This window comes from Rhinoraja longicauda, unplaced genomic scaffold (genome assembly GCF_053455715.1).
Source record: "Rhinoraja longicauda isolate Sanriku21f unplaced genomic scaffold, sRhiLon1.1 Scf000510, whole genome shotgun sequence".
Lineage (NCBI taxonomy): Eukaryota > Metazoa > Chordata > Chondrichthyes > Rajiformes > Arhynchobatidae > Rhinoraja > Rhinoraja longicauda.
Window position 1 is genome coordinate 58,172 of NW_027601727.1, and position 21,463 is coordinate 79,634.

At 41.9% G+C, this 21,463-nt stretch overlaps 1 protein-coding gene across 1 annotated transcript in view; it reads right to left on the bottom strand.

Moving 5' to 3' along the window:
* Nucleotides 1-21,208, bottom strand: part of LOC144591021 (arginine-glutamic acid dipeptide repeats protein-like) — a gene marked incomplete at its 3' end in the record, with an annotated part of 78,289 nt that extends 57,081 nt beyond the window's left edge. Inside the window, exons 1-2 of the mRNA XM_078395368.1 lie at nt 21,072-21,208; nt 4,450-4,498 (exon numbers count right to left, since the gene is read on the bottom strand). Coding sequence (XP_078251494.1) covers nt 4,450-4,498; nt 21,072-21,208 — 186 coding nt within the window. The remainder of the gene's footprint in view (nt 1-4,449; nt 4,499-21,071) is intronic.
* Nucleotides 21,209-21,463: the final 255 nt, after the last annotated feature.

Here is a 21,463-nt window from a genome sequence, read left to right on the forward strand (position 1 = left end):
CTAAGGACTTGTTTTTCTCTTCGCACCAGTATTATGGTTAATGCATTAATGATTTTAAATAATTATATATCATCTGTGTGTTATTGTGTTTACAAGCTTGGTAAGCTGCTGCAACTAAGAATTTCACTCTTCTATTGTCGGTAGATATGACAATTAAACACTCTTGGCTCTTGGACACTTGGGGTGTTCTGAACCCCAAAACATTCCAATCTCTCACCATTGTAAATATACATGGTGATCCTATTTTTTCCAAGACAGTGGATGACCTTACATTTTCTCACAGCATATTCCTTTTGGCAATGCTTTGCCCAATCAATTAACCTCCCTACATGTTGCTAACGCCCCACTGTATCCTCTCTCAGTCCACACAGCCACCCAGCTCTGAACCGTCATCAATCCAGGATATATTATACGATCCCGTCAGCTGTATCATCGATCTAAATTTTTAACAATTGGTGTTCCAACACAGATCTCTGCAACAACCACGAGTCACAACCTCTGAACCAAAATCTTACTGCTTACTCCTACTTTTGTTTTCTGCTCAATCCACACCAATTTAACATCCCGATATTGTGGGTGTTAATATTGCAATTTAACCTCGGTCATCACGCTTTTTCAAAGCCCTTCAAAATCCACAAACACCACATTAATTGATTTCCCTTCATCTATTCTATTATAACCTTAAAAACTCTCAGTTTCAACAAATATTATTTCCTTTTCATAAATCTTTATAACTCTGCCCAATCTAATGCTATTTTCTTGGTGTTCCTTTCTTATTTTTTGCCTACTACTCTGATCAGACTCGATTGAGAAGATTAGCACAGTAGCAGGGGCAGACAGGCCATTTGGCCCTTCGAGCCTGCTCCTCCACATAGCAGATCATGGCTGATCCTTGATCTCAGTACCATATTCCTCACATTCTTAGAGCCTTTGCGTTTAAAAACCTAGATCCCTCTTATGTTTATTTAGTGACTTAAGCAGCTGTGGTAGAAAGTTCCATGAGTTCTCCATTTTCTGAGTAAAGAACAAAAGAAAATAGGAGCCGAGTGGGTTACCACACTGCTGCAAGCCTGCCCCACCATCCAACATGATCGTGGCTGATCTATGCTGGCCTCGTCTCCTCTCACTCCTCCTCTTTCTACAATTTCTTTTGTTTAGATTTAGAACCCTACGACAATCCAACACTTCACTTTCCATCTTCTTGAAGTATTCTATCATATTGTAGTCACTCAGTTACTCATCCATAATGACCCCACACAAACCAGCTATTCATTCTCCACAATATTATTGCTAATTTTGTTGAACCTGTTGACATGGCGATTAAAATCATTGTCCCTACTGTCACACCCTTGTTATGTGCGTCTCTAATTTCCAGTCCTCGGCACTACAACTACAGTTGAGCCTGTTAGACAACTCCCACTAATGCCTTCCACCTTTTGGTACTTATCTAGCTTCACCACGACTGATATTCTCAGCCAACATCCTTTCTCAGTATCACTTTAATTTCAACCTTTCCTAAAAAACTACATCGCAATCTCCTTTGTGTAAGAAAGAACTGCAGAAATGCTGGTTTAAATCAAAGGTAGACACAACATTTTGTGTCAATCTCCTTTGTGTCCTTGCCTGTCCTTCCTACATAAGGAATATCCTGGGATATTCAGCTCCCAGCATTGGTCACTCTGAAACCATGTCTCTGTACTGACAATTACATTGTATCAGTTTAAATCTATTTATTTCACAAAATGCTGGAGCATGGCAGCATCTCAGGAGAGAAGGAATGGGGTGACGTTTCGGGTTGAGACCCTTCTTCTCGACCTGAAACGTCACCCATTCCTTCTCTCCTGCGATGCTGCCTGACCTGCTGAGTTACTCCAGCATTTTGTGAAATCAATACCTTCGATTTGTACCAGCATCTGCAGTTATTTTCTTACACTAATTTAAATCTATTTGTCACCCAGCTTAATATGAATGCGTCACACATTCAATTATAGCAGCTTTTAAATCTTTTCAATATTTTCAGAAACCTCTGCAATTTATGGTAGTGGCACAATGTGCATTTTGACCATTTTATCTTACCTAGTAAGCTAGCGTTCTCTCTCTTGCTTGTATGTCACTCCCTGGCTGTCACTCTGTTTTGGCCATTCTCACCTACTTACCTCAAATCACTTCCCTGTGCAGGTTCCTTGTTCTTTTCTCTTTAGCATTCTCGATTTCTCCCCACCTGGATTTTCCACCTAAATCCCACCATCCTCTCCAAAAGTATTTAATGTGAAGACCAATCTACTTTGTGAGTTATTTGATTCACTAGAACTCTGGTCCTAACATGGTCCTGGTTGTTCCCAATGAATAGTTCTCTCATCCCCCAACACTATTGCCAGTGCTCTACATATCAAAATCTACTTCTACCAATCCAATTCCTTGACCATACTTTCAAGTTCAGAATACTATTAACCCCCTGCAAATCTGCTCGACAACCTTTTTTTGTCCTACACAAGTTTCCTGTTTACTTTCTATGCTTATGACGACAAAGTATGGAGGAGAGAAGAAACTGCCAAAGATCCAAAGTATACCACCTCATCTGTGAAACATGGTGGTGAAGGTGTTATGGCCTGGGCATGTGTGGCTGCTGACTCACTTATCTTCATGTACTGGTACTCACTTATCTTCATGTACAGCATGTACTGGCTCACTTATCTTCATTGATGATACAACTGCTGATGGTGTAGCATAATGAATTCTGAAGTGTATACACACCTCCTATCAGCTCAAGTTCAAACAAATGCCTCAAAGCTCATTGGCCGGCAGTTCATTCTACAGCAAGACAATGATCCCAAACATACTGCTAAAGCCACAAAGGAGTTTTTCAAAGCCAAAAAAATGGTCAATTCTTGAGTGGCCAAGTCAATCACCCGATCTGAACCGTTTTATATGTTGAAGAGAAAACTGAATGGGACTAGCCCCCAAAACAAGCATGTTAAAGATGGCTGCAATGCAGGCCTGGCAGAATATCATCAGAGAAGACACCCAGCAACTGGTGATGTCCATGAATTGCAGACTTCAAGCAGTCTGGATATGCAACAAAATACTAAATATGACTAATTTCATTTACATGACGTTGCTGTGTCCCAAACATTATGGTGCCCTGAAATGGGAGACTATGTATAAACACTGCTGTAATTTCTACATGGTGAAACTAAAATGTATAAAAATGGCCTTTATTAAAATCTGACAATGTGCACTTTAACCACATGTGATCTTTTTCTATTACAAATCTTAAATTGTGGAGTACAGAGGCAAATAAATAAATGATGGGTCTTTGTCCCAAACATCACGGAGGGCACGCTTCATAGAGAAGCATGCGTGCCCAGAGGAGCAGAATTCAGAAGATTAATGAAGTTCAGAAAAGGGTTCCTGGACATACCCATTTTTGATTAGCAGGTTAACGGAATTGATTTCCAGTTATTACATTTATATCAATAAGCCTTTGACAGTATTATGGAAACATTAGAGCATAAATTACCATCTCCCCTTAATGTATGCCGTGAATCATGTTTTGAGTAGCTGTTCAGATAAAATGAGAAAACAACAGGAACAAGCAACGGCACAAAATCTTGGTACAAAACGCCGTTGCATCAACAAGTTTGAGATTCCACTTCATTTCATTAAATCGTATTATATTTAAATTGATGATTTTTTCATGATTCATTATTATTCTTCACATCCAGAAACAAGGACAAAGATTTTAACAGTTTGAATCAGAGTCACGCAGCATGGAAACAGGCCCTTTTCAGCCTAAGTCATCCATGCCGACAAGATGCTCTATCTAAGCCAGTCCCATTTGCCCGCATTTGGTCCATGTCCCTCTAAAGATCTCCTATCCATGTACCTGTCCAAGTTGCTATTGAACGTTGTTATTGTACCTGCCTCAACTTCTTCCTCTGGCAGCTCATTCCATGCACCCACTACCCATGAGTGAAAAGGTTGCCCCTCAGGGTTCAATTAAATCTTTCCCGTCTCACCGTAAACCTATGTCTTCTGGTTATTGATTCCCCTTGCCTGGGTAAAAAAAAACTCAGTGTATTCACCTTATCAATTCCCCTCATGATTTTTTACACCTCTATAAGATCACCCCTCAGCCTCCTGTGCTCCAAGGAATAAAGTCCACAATAGATAATCTGGGTCAAGTAAAATTAAATGTTATGCCAAATATGGTATGCACAATACGTAACCTTTCACAAAGTTTTAGGCATGCAGCTTTATACGTCATTGCGAGTACAATGATGGTAACTGAACATCAAAACCAAACGTAATTGTACCACCCCATATTTATTCAAAATAAGAAAATGCAATGTGCTATCTTCCTGCTTTTGCAAGTGTAGATGTGTGGAACGTTTATATACAGCCAGCAAGACCAAAATAACAAAGCATTGTGACTTTTAACTTTCTTACCTGATGGCTGGGTCCCACACGGATTTCTCCCTGCGTGCTGTTCAGCCGCCTGTAAAAGACAATTATTGCATCAAAAGCTGAAGCGACAATTACACATAACAAAACAAACCTGTTTATACGTGTCTATATTGCTTCATCTCATTTTAAATCCCAAATTGATTCACATGTAATTTATCCACAAATAGCAGAAAGATGACGGTCGATTCATTCTGAAGAAGGGTCTCGACCCGAAACGTCACCCATTCCTTCTCTCCCGAGATGCTGCCTGACCTGCTGAGTTACTCCAGCATTTTGTGAATAAGTCACCTGTCCATTCCCTCCACAGATGCTGCCTGACCCGCTGAGTTCCTTAAACACTTGAAGTTTTCCTCAAGATTCCAGCATCTACAGTTCCTTTCTTCTCCAGTTGATTAATTCTGACTGTTGTTGACTGAGGGAGGAATGTTAATCAGAATACTCGGATGACTTGCTGACTCCTCTTTGAATATTCATTTTAAAATTGTAAAGTTCTATGACCAAACGTAATTGTTTTATATGTGTCAGCAGATAAGGTGGTGTTTTAGCATCTGACATAACCACAATCCGTCAGCACCGACATACATTGTGCCCTCAAGTGCCTGTGGTTGGGCTTGAAATCATGACATTCTGCAGCAGAAGCAAATCAACTGTGGCCTAGCTAAGCTGACACGTTAGTGGAAACTATATGCTAAAAACTGCTGAGAATTATATTCACAAAGTTGCATTTCTAAAGATTTGGCTTCATTTTCTGTGGAATAATTCCTGGAGATTTCTGATGAGAGTCTATTCATGAAGTACCATTAATGATTACTAGATAGATAGTTTAATGTCCTAAGTTAGCAATTTGTTGTTTTGCAGTTTCTGCAAAATGCCTCAAGCAATTTTCACTCTCTCCACAGCTTTAATCAAGTTTCACTGTAGAAGATTTTAGGATATTCTACATCCAGAAATTGATTTTCTTCTTTAAGTCTTTATATACTAATTAATATCCTGCTGAGATGTTTACAGTGAGTCAGATGATATACTCATTTATAATGATGGGATTATCTGACCATATAGTAAATTAAATCATATAATTTCCTTCAGGATTCTTTCAAGTCCAAAGCCCATTATTATTCAGTAAAATACAACTCGGGATAATGAATGGATTGATCAGAAATCAGTTAATATATACCGAATGGCTGACACGATTGAATAGCCTTCTCAGCCCTTACTGAAATGCATTGGTGATTATGCCTCATGCTGCAGAGCCTGCTGGGCAAAAGCATTCAGCAGCTTAAAAATAATTTGCATCCATAACTGAATATGACCGCTGGATAATATTTTGCTTTTATCATGTTGGTTTCCACTTTTTATTTCAGCATCTTGTATTCTTTTTGACTCCGTTTTTCATTCAGGTCAAGACAAGATCAAGTCCTGTCAACTCTAGGCTATTGCCATATGCAGAAGGACAGTGAAAGTTTAGCTTGCGGCAGGATCACATGAATATAGACTCAGCCAACATGCAAAGACAAATTATACAGAAATGACACATGGATTCTGCAAGATAGTACAATGAAATAAAAAGACAGCAAAAAAACCCACATTCTTGCAAAACCTAATTACAGAAGGAAATAAGTCCATGTGCAAGAGGTGGTCCATAGTGTTCTATTGCCGAGGTAGGGTTAGGATTGTACAGGTTGGTGTATCAACCTGATAGTTGTAGGAAAACATGAATCGGGTGGTGGGGGATTTCAGGTGTCTGTAACAAAAAGGGCAGGTGACAGATGGTGGGTGACAGATGATGATCGATGCTGCCTTCTTGAGGCAGCACCTTATGTCAGTGTTTTCAATGGTGGGGAGGTCTGTGCCCATGATGGACCAGGCTGAGTCTACCACTCAGCAGGCCTCCTGAGTTCCTATGCATTGCAATTGCCAAACCAGGCCATGAAGTGACCAGTCTGGATACTTTCTGCAGTGCATCTGTCGAAGCTTGTTAGAGTATTCCAGTGACACACCGAACCTCTTTAGAACTTCTAAGAAAGCAAAGGCGCTGGCATTCCTTTCTTGTGATGACATCAAGGTGTTGGGCCAGGACATGTCATCTGAGATATTATCGATGAGGAATTTGATGTTGCTAACTTGACGGGCGCCACGGTGGCGCAGCGGTAGAGTTGCTGCCTTACAACGAATGCAGCACCGGAGACCCAAGTTCGATCCTGACTACGGGCGCCGTCTGTACGGAGTTTGTACGTTCTCCCCGTGACCTGCGTGGGTTTTCTCCGAGATCTTCGGTTTCCTCCCACACTCCAAAGACGTACAGGTTTGTAGGTTAATTGACTGGGTAAATGTAAAAATTGTCCCTAGTGTGTGTAGGATAGTGTTAATGTGCGGGGATCGCTGGGCGGCGCGGACTCGGTGGGCCGAAGGGCCTGTTTCCGCGCTGTATCTCTAAATCTAAAAAATCTAACTCTATTGCCAATCTACCAATAAAAATTGGCAATAAAAAGAGGTCTCCCAACTTCCCCTTTCAGAAATCGACAATTTGGTCCTTGGTCTTGTTGAACGAGAGGTTGTTGTTGCGGCAACACAAAACCAGATGTTCTATCGCTCTCCCACACTCTGACGCATCACATCGATGTTGTCATCGGCCAATTTATAGATGGCACTGGATATATACTTAGCCACACAGTAATGGATGTAAAGAGAGTAGAGCAGGGGTCTAAGTACCCAGCCTTCGAGGTGCACCTTTGTTGATAGTCGGTGAGGAGGAGATGGTGTTACCAATCCACATTGAAGTTTGCTAATGAGGAAATCAACGATCCAGTTGCAAAGGGAGGGACAGAGAGTCAGAGCTCAGTGATGGGTTTGAAGGGGGTAATTGGGGTTAAACTCTGAGCTGAAATCAATGAACAACAACCTGGCACGTGTTCCTGTTATCCAGATGGTCTAGAGCAGAGTATTGAGCCAATGAGATAGCATCTGCCGCTGACCTGTTGTGGCGGATAGGCAGATTGAAGTGGATCCAGGTTTCTTCTAAAGCATAACCAACCTCTCAAAGCACTTCATTAGTGCGGCTGCAAGTCATATCAGACTACAGTCATTGAGGCAGGTCACCGTGCACTTCTTGGGACCAGTACAATAGATGCCCATTTGAAGCAGGTTAGAACCTCAGATCGCAGAAGATTTATTTTCTCTCACTGAACCTCTAATAAATAATGTAGCAGAAATATAATGCAAACATTTTTAAACGTGTTGAGATAATCCTCTGACTAAGTCTGGTCTGCAAACCACCTGCAAATTTAGTCTGCATGTCATGAGGCTGAATGATCTTCCCATTGCCCAGTTAAGTAATGGGATGCCATTCATAACTGACATGGTAACACAGAGCAAAAGAAAGAATCTTCATAGAACTGACCAGGTGGCATGGCTCAAACATGTATGAAAAAAGGCAACAATCAGATTAGACTATACTTCCTCTGAGAGGGAGAGCTATTTTTCTTCCGAGAAGGGGTGGTAAGCTTTTAAAGCAGTTTATCAAACACCCAATGCAGAAGTTAAGCCGCTTATATGTGCAAAACTGGACAATTATACATGATTCGTCGAAACTAGACTAAATTCCGAACGTGTGCATTTTCCCTTGAAAGTCAATATCTCCAAACTACACTTGAAAACAAATATTCTTCATTCTGATGAAGCACTTTTCTATTAGGACTAAGATGTGTTGGCCTTATTCCAAAATGTGCATAACATTGAAACCCAATTACATTTTTAAAAGCATTAAACCTGGATTAAATTTAACAATGTTAATTAACTTCACAAAATACCGAATTCCTATCGAACAGTGGCAATGACATTAAAGAAATTAAGTAGTGAAATTATACAAATACATATTTGTTTGTCTGTCCTTCCCTGTGCCAACAATGATGTACGTCAAATATTGTTAAATAAATTAATTGTCGGCAGAACGAGAGAATAAAAAGGGTTTTATCAGGAAGCTCCACACGAGGAAGATGAAGCCTGCATTCATTTTCATATGGTTCAGTGAGACATTTTATTTGATAACCATTCATAACGTTTCCTGGGATGTATTATTATTAGTTGGCAAATAAATTAATTTGTTGCTGTCCTCCATAGAGTCGTTTTCAATAATGAAAGAGTTAAAACTGAATATATGCACAAGAAGGCATGTTAAAAGGCAGGCAGGAAACTGGGCACAAAAGTGGTTGATGCAACAAAGATGGTAACTATAGCAACAGCAATTTAAATTTTTTTTGGTTCCAGAGCTGCAACGGATTAAAGAAAATGACAAGATGTTCGCCTTCAAAGTGCACTGTTGCTATGGCTACACTGTAGATTTCATGTTACAACAAGCTCAGTGCAGTGGTGCCCAGAATTTCCAAGCCTTTGCATGTGTTTGTGGACTAATGCTTTCCCGGTAGGACTCTATTTAGCATTATGTAGGATTGTTTCTTGAAAACTATATGCCGGCTTCATACGATACGAGACAGCAGACCTAATTTTTTTTTAATTAAAAAAAGGCGACAATTTAACTGTGCAGAAACATATCCAAAATATTTGAACTTTTACAATAGCCTTTTCAAAAAAATAATCTGTATGTATTTTCCTTCCAACACATTGCAATCCTCAAAGATCTTTTAAAATATGAGCATCATTTTAGCATCTGTAAAAGTAAATGCTATTTTGTGGTCAGACCTGAAGGAAGGTGAGTTTCAGTATCACAAAATTATACTTAAGTAAATGTTAATACCACATGTGCGTGCATTGAACAATTGTTTCAGAATTAGAAGTTTGCAAAATGGACAGATAATTTACAAATAATTCTCATATTGTTTCACACCGAACTACTCAGTCGGTGACAGCTGTTTAAGTAAATTCAGCCATGATCATTAATAAATCCATTTGCTTTGCCTGTGCAAATTGGAGCAATGGAGCAAGGAAAACTCCCCACTCTTCTTAAAGTCTCAACCCCAAGAAGAACATTTAATAACACATGCACTCTTTTTTGAAAACTAAGCATACTCCCTTCAAATGCTCGCAGCAAATTATTCCTCCCAGCCAAACTTAAGTCATTTGGCAAAGTGTCAACAGAAAAGTATTTCGAAAAGGCAAAAAAAGGAGAAACTCTCCCATGGCCTTGTTAATAAAACAAAATCAATTTTCCCCCACATCTTTTCATACTAACCTCTAATTTTTCTTTGGCTTATATCATATCATCATATATATACAGCCGGAAACAGGCCTTTTCGGCCCACCAAGTCCGTGCCGCCCAGCGATCCCCGTACATTAACACTATCCTACACCCACTAGGAACAATTTTTACATTTACCCAGCCAATTAACCTACATACCTGTACGTCTTTGGAGTGTGGGAGGAAACCGAAGATCTCGGAGAAAACCCACGCGGGTCACGGGGAGAACGTACAAACTCCTTACAGTACAGCACCCGTAGTCAGGATCGAACCTGAGTCTCCGGCGCTGCATTCGCTGTAAAGCAGCAACTCTACCGCTGCGCTACCGTGCCGTAAATTATGCCCATTACTTTTTTTTAAAAAGGATATTAAAAAAATTCTATTCAAGAGAAATCTATGCCAACTGTTTATGGATGGAAGAGATTGAAGGAGAGACATCAATTAAAAGAGATTGTTTTGGGGCTAAGTATCCATTTGCCTTTCACATTTCCATTCATCATGATCCACATTACTGTTTCATCTTCCACAACCCAGATTACGCTGAGATAATTCGTCCTAGATATCATACAGTCTAGTCCCCTTTTCAGATCCACTTTGTTTATTTGCCTCTTTTCTGTACAGAGCCTTGAAAATCATTTTTTTAGCTTGCAAATTTTATTTCCTACATTCCCATCAAATCCTATCTCACCCACCAGGATAGGACAAATAATTAGTTTAGTGTGAGGATCTTGTCTAGGTGAAGACAAGTATTTGTGACATGTGACAACATAACCGTACATAGGTCTCAAGAAAAGGAGGGTTAGCCTGGGGAAAGTGAGTCTATTCAAGGCAATGGAGCAAGAACATAGAGTGAGAAGATATCAATGGCTATTCTAATCAGTGATGACTGCACCCATGGTTTTGGTCTGTTCACCTATGCTGAGCAGCTGTCTTGATGCTGAGGTGTAAGTCGCAGCTAAGACCATTACCAGGCACTGTGAAAACCAGAAGATTGAAGAAAAACTACTTGCCAGCTTAGACTAAAACAACAATCGAAAACTGGATGGGGAGAGTGCCTGTGTATGCATGTGGAAGAGACACAAAAAGAGTGATGTTTCTGCACAGGCTTGAAACATAACAGGGAAGGAACGCTGCAAATTAGTAGTATGAGGCTGGAAAACACAACAGGGAAAGTAGTGATGTTACCCAAACCACAAGCATAATAGTTAAGGAGACAATGGGGTGCCACTAGAAATCATGAAAGAGTACATAGAAAATAGAATATAGGACAGTGCAGCACAGGTACAGGCCCTTCAGCCCCTCAGTCCATGCCAAGAGAACTATTCTCCACTACCTGCGTGTGATCCATGTCCCTCCATATCCACATGTTTGTCTAAAAGTCTCTCAAATGCCACTATTGTACCTGCCTCCACCACCATCCCAGCCAGCGGCTTCCAGGTAACTACTGCTCTCTGTGTAAAAAACGTTCCCCTCTCACCTTAAACCTACGACGTCTCAACTTTGACATTTCCACCCTGCGAGAAAGCAATCTGATGGTCTACCCTGTGAAGTTGCCCTCTCATAATTTCATATACTTCTATCAGGTTTCCCCTCAAGCTGATGTTCCAGAGAAAACAATCCAAGTTAAAGTTGTGGCAATCAGAGGTTTAAAATAGAAATCACAAAGTAGAAGAATGGAAGCGCATATAGTCTTAACAGACTACAAGAACGGTTAATATCCTGAGAAGTTCTCGGAGAATGTAGAACATATAAGCAACGTGACTGAATTCCCACCAATGATTGATCTCAAGGTTCAGATTCCAGAATTGTTTAGAAAAACCATTAGACGTAATTAAGTCTGAAGGAAAACTTAATTACAGACTGGAAGCAAAACGACATGAAATAAGGGGCAATAATACATTGTGAGATGCAGTAATGAATTGGGAAGTTAGATGGCTTTACTGTGACTCAAGGTCTCAGAGGGTTAATAAATTGTAGGCAACATCACAACAGACACTGATTGTTGTCAGCTAAGAAACAAAGAATCCATTCCAAGTCATCTGCAATAGCATCCAAGCCCTTAGTCGCAGACAAGGCAGTCACGAGCAGAAGCAAGGAAATGCAGATGCTGGTTTACAAAAACAGACACAAAGTGCTGGAGTAACTCAGCCGGTCAGACAGCATCCCCGTAGCACATGGTGCCGTTGTGGGTCAGATTCCTTCTTCAGACTAGCCAGTCAAGAGTTAATAGTGTTTAATTGTCCTATGTATCGTCAACCGAACAATGAATTTTTTACTTGCTGCAGCTTAACAGGCAGACAAAAGAACTAGCTGTTACTATAGTAATATGAGATAACTCAAGGAGTGCCCAGGTGAAGTGCCTTGATCAGAACACTCAAGTGGGAATGAAGTCTGTGTGTGAACTCTCAGGAGCAATCAAGTCCATATTCCTCTGTTTAGCTCAGCAGCAACAACAAGAATGCTGCACATATGGAGGTGATATTGTGGCAAATATCAGGCCAGCTTCAACAAGTCAAAGATTGAAAGGTGCTGCATCTGGACTGGACTATCACTGGAGTATTGGTATATTGTGGCACTCTTTCATTGGAGGAGACAGGAGGAATAATGAACAATCCTCTCCCATTTTGATGGTTCCATCAAACAGCCTTTGTCCAAAAGTACAAAGACACCATCCCCCAAACTCCTTCTCCGCTACATTGACCACTACATCTGGGCTGCCTCCTACACCCATCCAGAACTTGTTGATTTCATCAACACCACTCATGTCCACCCTACACTCAAATTCACTTGGACTATCTCTAATAATATTTCCCTTTCTCAACACTGTCTCCATTACAGGGGACAGATTATTAACTGACGTCTAGCACAAACCCACTGACTCTCACAATTATGTCGATACACCTCCCCACACTCTGCCTCTTGCAAGGTGTCTTCCCGTACTCCCAATTACTCCATCATCACCACACCTGCTCCCAAGATGAAGTTTTCCCCTCTGGGACATGCGAGATGCCCTCATTCTTTTGTAAACGTGATTTAGTAAACCTGCTCTCATAGATGGATCCCTCAACCGTGTCTCCTCTGTGTCCTGCAGTTCTGCTCTAGCTTCCCCTACCCCGAGACGGAACAAGGATCGAGGTCCCCATGTCCTTATCTTTCACCCCACCAGCCTCCACATCCAATACTTCATTCTCCAACAATCCTGCCATTTTCACCACCAGTCACATCTTCATATCCCTAACCCTTTCTGATTTTAGTTTAACTCTAGGTACTACTAAGAGGAAGGATGCCCAGGTTGTGTAGAATTTAGTGATTTCAGCTAGATTGCTGGTCCTCTTGATGGCATGGAGGGCAGGGAGGCCAGTGACGTGCTTCCTGCCCCTTATCACAATTCAGTGCCTGCTGCTGCAAGGTACCAATCAGCTATTTGCACAACGGTCTGATAGTGCTGAACAGTCCAACAAGATAAACGGTAAATTAAAATCAAATAACTAGTTTATGAGACTGCTGCCTGGATTAGAAAATATTAACTACTAGTAGAAAAGACACAAAAAGCTGGAGTACCTCAGCGGGTCAGGCAGTATCTCTGGAGAAAAGGAATAGGTGACATTTCGGGTTGAGACCCTTCTTCAGACCGAGAGTCTGGGGAAAGGGAAACGAGAAATAACTCTCGCCGGAGAGAGAACTTCGTCAAAGTAGGCATACCTTGAGCAGATTTCACAGTGGAGCAGACAAAATGTACAGGAAAGAACTGCAGATGCTGGTTTACACCGAAGATGGACACAAAAAAGCTGGAGTAGCTCAACGAGTCAGGCAGCATGGAGTCTGGAGAAAAGGAATAGGTGACTTTTCGGGTTGAGATTGTTGGACAAAACTTGGATTGTGTACTCTGGAGTATTTCAAACGAGATAGAAGTATCTAAAATTATGAGAGGCATAGATAGGGTAAACAGTCAGATCCCTTTACCCAGGGAGGTAATGTCAAAGACGAGAGACCATAACTTTAAGGTGAGAGTGGCAAAGATTTAAGGAGATATGCGGGGCAAGTTTTTTTTTTTACACAGAAAATTGTGGATTCCTGGATCGTGCTGCCAGTGGTGGTGAAGCAGGTACGATAGTGGCATTTAAGAGGCTTTTGGATAGGCACATGGACATGGAGGCATGTGCAGGCAGACAAGATTAATTTAATTTGGCGCCATGTTTGGCACGGGTATTGTTCATACAGTTCTGTGAACACACACACACAACTGTATGTTCTGTGCCATATAGTTCTATGTAAGAAGGAACTGCAGATGCTGGTTTAAACCGATGATAGACACAAAAAGCTGGAGTAACTCAGCGGGACAGGCAGCGTCTCTGGAGAGAAGGAATGGGTGACGTTTCGGGTCGAACCCCTTCTTTAGACTAGTTAGGGATAAGGGAAACGAGGGATATAGACGGTGATGTGGAGAGATAAAGAACAATGAATGAAAGATATGCAAAAGAGTAACGATGATAAAGGAAACAGGCCATTGTAAGCTGTCTGTAGAGTGAAAATGAGAAGTTGGCGCGAGTTGGGTGGGGGAGGACAATGGTCTCCTCCATTGTCAGAGTGAGTCTGAACACAAATTGGAGAAACAGCATCTCATATTTCGCTTGGGCAGCTTGCAGCCCAGTGGTATGAACATTGATTTCTCTCACTTCAGGTCGCCCTGGCATTCCCTCTCTCTCTATCCCTCCCCCCATCCAAGTATACTAGCTTCTCATTTTCACCCTACAAACAGCAGCTAACAATGGCCTGTTTTTGCATATCTTTCATTCATTGTTCTTTATCTCTCCACATCACCGTCTATATCTCTCGTTTGCCTTATTCCTAACCAGTCTGAAGAAGGGTCTCGACCCGAAACGTCACCCATCCCTTCACTCCAGAGATGCTGCCTCTCCCTCTGAGTTACTCCAGCTTTTTGTGTCTATCTTCCATATAGTTCTATGTTCTGTTTTTACAGGTGATGCCTGGTCCAAGCCAAAAAAAATTAAACACTCTGCAGGTCATCAGTGGAAAGAGAAGCAGACCTAGAGTGCCAACTCTTGTTTTCTTTCTTCACAGATATCCGGACCGGCTGAGCATTTTCTGTGTTTTTAACAAAATAAACAATTTCCATTTATAAAATGTGTTCAACATGCTAAATTAACATCTCTTAAGTCACTCCACAGAAATGCAAAGAAAGTTTGACACGGAGCAGCATAAGAAGGTAATGAGAACAAGGGGTACACTTAAGCAGCAATGAAATGGTGCAGTGGCAAGAAAGGCAAAAAGAACGAGAAGGGAATTTTAGAGCTGAGGAAAATGAAGGTCGAGCCACCAATGATTAATTAGAAAAATGCATTAAGCCAACACTGGAAAAGTACAGATAACTGTACAAATAAGACAGTCGAGTGGCACATCGATAGAGTTGCTGCCTTACAGCGCCAGAGACCCGGGTTCAATCCTGACAAAGGTGCTGTCTGTATGGAGCTTATACAATCTCCTTGTGACCGCATAGGTTTTCTCCGGGTGCTCTGGATTCCTCCCACATTCCAAAGACGTGCAGATTTGTAGGTTAATTGGCCGTTGTAAATTGTCTCTACTATGTAGGATAGAAATAATGCATGAGAGATCGTTGGTCGGCGAGGACTCGGTGGGCTGAAGAGCCTGTTTTCAAGCAATATTTCTAAACTAAACTGAAGGTTATCTGTCTACTGCGGTCACAAGGAGAATGTGACCGCAGTAGACAAGCTCCATACAGACAGCATCATTGTCAGGATTGAACCCGGGCCTCTGATACTGTAGAGTATCTCTGATACAGAGATAGTTCCTCTGTCCCTCCCGTCCCCTCCTCCTTCCCAGATTTCCCTCTATCTTCCTGCCTCCACCTCTATCCTTCCTTTGTCCCGCCCCCGACATCAGTCTGAAGAAGGGTCTCGACCCGAAACGTCACCCATTCCTTCTGTCCCGAGATGCTGCCTGACCTGCTGAGTTACTCCAGCATTTTGTGAATAAATACCTTCGATTTGTACCAGCACCTGCAGTTATCTTCTTATACCTCTGATACTGTAATCGGCTCTGATTAAAATTTTTTAAATCAAGATATCTTTTGACCAGGAGAGATATGTGAACAGGATTTGATGAAAAGTAGGATGAGAGTAACAAAAATGAAAACAGAACATGCTGGGAAAACTCTGCAGGTCTGGCAGCATCTGCGGAGAGAGAATTAAAATTCCCTTCATCAGGCTCACAGATGCCACCTGACCTGCGGAGGATTTGCAACATTTTCAATTTTTACCGCAGATGTTAAAATTCTAATATAAAAATTAATTGATGAAACAGTATTTTGGATGACTTTTGTGGTTTTGTAAAATGGAAAATTGGCAAGGAGAATAATAAAATGCCAAATTTAAAGATAACAAAGGTTGGGATGATGGGTTGCAGCAGCCAATGAACTGAGATGGAGTCAGATTCAGAGCTGGATGCTGGGAACCACAAATGTACAGACATCATCAGGATTCAGAGGTATGTGTAGGACCAGTTAATAAGTCTTTCGACTGTGAAAAATATTACACTAGTGGAAATGGATCGATCATAAGCTGAGAACTTGAAGGTGATGACAAAACTGATATATGCTGGGTACTTCATTTCCTTTCAAAACTGAATTTATAATAAGTCACCCATGTGTTCATTCAAATTATGCATAACAATAACATGAGAGAATGTAGGTACACAATGACGAACATTTAAATTTACCTGACTTAGGAGTTTCATTTGAACACAGCAAATTCACAAATCAAATATTGATGGAATAAAAAGTGTGTCTTAAACAACTTGGAGGCTTTAAATTGTAAAATTACGCTGTTTTATTTTAAAGGTTCATTATATAAAAGCAAGAAACCAATTTTACTAAAGACACATATGGAAGTTGTTTATTGTGAAATGTCAGCATAGCAGAGGTCTGAATGTGGTTGTAACAAGGACTGATTTGGAACAGCAACAGTAGTTCCATATGTGCAAATGAACTATCACAGCTGGTAGAGAATTTTGTGCTTGCATGTTTACACCAGCATTCAACCAATTTTCTAATAAACTGCAGAATAATATAGGAGCACCAAGAGAAATGACCACAGCTGTAACGTTAATAAAAAAAACTGCTTTGCTTACAAAATGTCCAATATGCTGCATCTGAGTCATACGCAATGCAGTGATGAGCTTAAGCAGTGGGCTCCCTGAGGAGGATGTGCACAGCAGCATTCGACAGCTGGCTCTGGAATCACTGCAAAAATAACCACAGCATCCCCAAGACCAGCACAACTTCTCTCGCAAAGGTTGGTTGAATTATTGGTCATTGGTTTATTATTGTTGTGTGTCTCGAGACACAGTGGAAAACTTTGTTTTGCGTGCTATCCAGGTAAATCATACCATGCATGAACACATCAGGTAGCTTAATAGAGAAAATAAACAAGAGTGCATAATAAAGCTTTACAAGGTCAGGCAGCATCTCGGGAGAGAAGGAATGGGCGACGTTTCGGGTCGAGACCCTTCTTCAGACTGATGTCAGGGGGGCGGGACAAAGGAAGGATATAGGTGGAGACAGGAAGATGGAGGGAGATCTGGGAAGGGGGAGGGGAAGAGAGGGACAGAGGAACTATCTAAAGTTGGAGAAGTCGATGTTCATACCACTGGGCTGCAAGCTGCCCAGGCGAAATATGAGGTGCTGTTCCTCCAATTTCCGGTGGGCCTCACTATGGCACTGGAGGAGGCCCATGACAGAAAGGTCAGACTGGGAATGGGAGGGGGAGTTGAAGTGTTGAATACCTTCGATTTGTACCAGCATCTGCAGTTATTTTCTTATAAAGCTTTACAAGATTGTTATCCCTACACCTATTTATTTTTATACTGAAAATAATCAACCATATTGCAAAAAAGGATACTATCATACAATGCAATATCCATAAAAATATATATTCTTGCCTTCTACTTCTACTGGCTCAAAAAAGGTCCCCCACTGTCTCGTCTGTGGAGGTCTCTTATACATGTCTTATTGATGGAAAACTTGCCACCAGTGCAAAGAACTGGCAATTATTCAATATGTTTTAGATTTAAGAAGTCTTAAGATGTGTCAATGATTTCATCTTCATGACACTAGCTGCAGCATCAACTTTATCTGATATTAAGGCCAATGCTTAATATCTCATGTCAAAGGCAGCTCTTCCAATAATGCTCCAAGTTTAGGTTTATTGTCACATATACCAAAGTACAGTGAAAGGCTTTGTTTGCATGCTGTCCAAAACAGATCAGATATACCATACATATAAACACAATCAACTCAAGTACGATAGATAAAGGATGCAAAATATACTCAGCATTGCAGTGCATCAGTAGCAAAAAGTCCAATGTCCTAAATGGGTAGAGGTGAATCGGACAGTATCCTAGCTTATGGAAGAGCCGTTTAGAAGCCTGGTAACAGAGGGGGAGAAACTGTCTGTGATTCTGGTGGTGTGATCTTCCAAGCTTCTGTTCCTTCTGCTGGACAGGAGCAGGGAGAAGGAAGAATGATCAGGGTGAGACAAGACTTTGATTATGTTGGCTGCTTTTCCGAGACAGCGTGAAGTGTAGATAGAGCCAATGGTGAGAAGTGTGGGCTGTGTGATGGATTGTACCACATCTACAACTCTCTGCCAGAGCTGTTCCCAAACCAAGCTGTGATGCAATCCAACAGTCTGCTTGCTATTGTGCATCTGTAGAAGTTTCTAAGAACCATTAGACACACGCCAAATTTCCGCAATCTCCTCAGGAAGTAGAGGCACTGGTGTGCCTTCTTGGCTGTCGCATGTAGTTGGTCCACGACAGATCATTGGTAATATTAACGCCAAGGAACTTGAAGCTCTCAACCATTCCACTTCCACACTATTGATGGTGATTGGGGCATGTACTCCACCATGCTTCCTGTTCAATAACTAGCTTCTTCATCTTGCCGACATTGAGGGAGAGGTTATTGTCCTGACACGATGTCACTAAGCTCTCTATCTCCTTCCTGTCCTTCCACTTCCTCAATGCTGCCATGGCCATGGTTGATAGAGTGAAGGTACTCAGCAAAGTGGTCACCTAGTTTGTGCTTGGTCTTGCTAAAGGAGAGGAGGCATCATCGAAAACACTGCATGCATTAGGCAGGTTTGGAGGAGGTGCAAGTGAATCTCTTGTTTAACCTGGGAACGCTCTTTGAGTCTCTGGTATGGTGTGGGATGATTTTTTCTGGATCTCATGCAAACCCAAAGTTTTTCACTGTATCTCAGTTCATGTGACAATAATAAGCCAATACAATACCTTTTCAGTCCAGATGAAGAGTCCCGACATGAAACATCAACTGTCCATTTGCCTGACCTACTGAGTTCCTCCAGCAGGTTGCTTACTGCTCCAGATTGCAGCATCTGCAGTCTCATGCCTCCAAAACAGGACGTGAAGGGCAATCATTATTAAGATTGTTACCTTGAGTAAAATGAGCTCTGCTTTTCAAATTCCAAATTATTTAATGAATTTAAATTCCACAGGTGCCATGGCAGTATTTGAACTCCAGCCTCTGGTTTATTAGTCCAGTGATTTAACCAGAGCTCTATCATTGTATCCCCTTCCTACTGTGAATATACTGGATTATCTCCACTTCACTGACTCTTTCCAACTCATCCTACAATGCAATCCTTTGTAAAGAGCCCACTTGATATTACTTATCAAGGTTAATGTTGCCTCAACTAGGATTACATATTAAATATCGAACTTCACTTGCCTAAAAGCAGCATCTCACTGGCAACGCACAACTGAGTTATTAGAACGTGTAGGAAGGAACAGCAGATGCTGGTTTCACCGAAGGTAGACACAAAATGCAGGAGGAACACAGCGGGTCAGGCAGCATCCCTGAACAAAAGGGACAAGTGACCTTTTGTGTCAAGACCCTTCTTTGGGCCCTCTTCGCTTCACTTATAATATTTTTCCTTTTTGTTGATACAATGATTAAAAATTGCAGAAGACTGAAGCAATATTTAATAAAGCTGCACAATCTACCACAGAAATGGCAGAAATAATATAAACTGGATATTCAGTGAGGAAACACAGTGTAGTATAGAGATATCACCCCATGTGTATCATTTAACCTGTCTGCAATAGTTATCTATCTGTCACCTCCCAACCTTACAATTTCGTCTCTTCCTCAAAGCCCACATTTCCCAGCTAGCATGAGTAGACAGCAAGTAGAGCAGCCTCACAACGTTAAGATTCATTGAAGCATCCTAATGGGTACACCCAGCTGAGATCAGGCAACACAACAGCACCAAAGTGTCATTATGTCAGACCTTCACATCCCATTGCTGAACAAAATTTGACATTAAGCTGCAAGAAGATATTATAGCTAAAAGCTTATGTCAAAGAGTTAAGTTAAAAGGAATGGCTTGAAGGAAAAAGTAAAGATGGGGAGGTTGAGAGACGAAATTCTTAGTTTAGTGATTTGACAGTTCAAGTCACAACGATCAATGGTGGATGCATTAACCATTGATCGTTGGAAATTCACAGATAATAAAAGAGGCCACATTGGAAAACCATAGATATCATGGAGATTGTTTGGTTGTAGAGAAAACATTAAGAGAACATGGAGATGCCTGATTGAGTAACTCACAGCCACCTACATGTCATAACCAAATAATGCTTTCCACTTCCATTATCGGCGTCATGGATCTATTTCAATTGAACTGTACATCCTTCCAAGATGGCACCTTTCTGTGGTGACATGTTGCCAGCAACACAGCAGATATGGTAGTTCTCAGCATCCCTGTATTAAAGGAACAGCAGAAACCAGCGCTGTAACTGACAAGCTGCTAATGCATTTAAACGCAATAGCGTTATTGCGATCTACCGGCAACAACTGAGCCGCCGACTGTAAGGGAATTCCCAATCGCAGGGGAATCCCCGACCTGGCGGAGGATCGCAGGAACAGTAAGGACTGTACCTGGAAAAACCGGGGAGGCCTCCAAGGTGTCCGGAAACGTGGCCGGCAGGCTGGACTACAAGTCAGACGGAAGCGCAGGGGACTACAACGCCCTCTCCCTACCATCCTGCTGGCCAATGTACGATCACTGGAAAATAAAGTGGAGGAGTTAAGGTCAAGCCTGCTTTCCCAAAGGGAGCTGAGGGAATGCTCTGTGTTCTGTTTCACAGAGAAACCCCCAGCTCCCCAGACATTACCATCCAGCCTGAAGGTTTCTCCATCCATCGTAAGGACCGTACGCAGGCATCTGGGAAAGGGAGAGGTGGGGGCATCGGCCTCATGGTCAACTCTTCATGGTGCTCAGACGTGGCAGTTCTGTCTAACTCCTGCTCTCCACACCTGGAACATCTGGCGGAGAAGTGCTGCCCCTTCTACCTCCCGAGGGTATTCACCTCCATCATCCTGATCGCGGTCTGCATCCCACCCCAGGCAGACGTCCGTCTAGCATTGGAAGAGCTGCATGCCGTGGTCAACAAGCACCAGACAGCGTAACGCGAGGCGTTTACCACCATAGCCGGGGACTTCAAGAAAGCCAACCTGCAAGAATCACTCCCAAACCACCACCAACATGTCGCCTGCAGCACCAGAGGATTAAACACCCTTGACCACTGCAATATGACCATCAAGGATGCCTATCGCTCTATCCCTCTCCCTCACTTCGGGAAATCCGACCATTCAGCGGTGCTGCTTCTTCCTGCATACAGGCAGCAACTGGAGCGCCCACCCCCAGAAGTGAGGACTGCACAGAGCTGGTCTGGGGAGGCAGA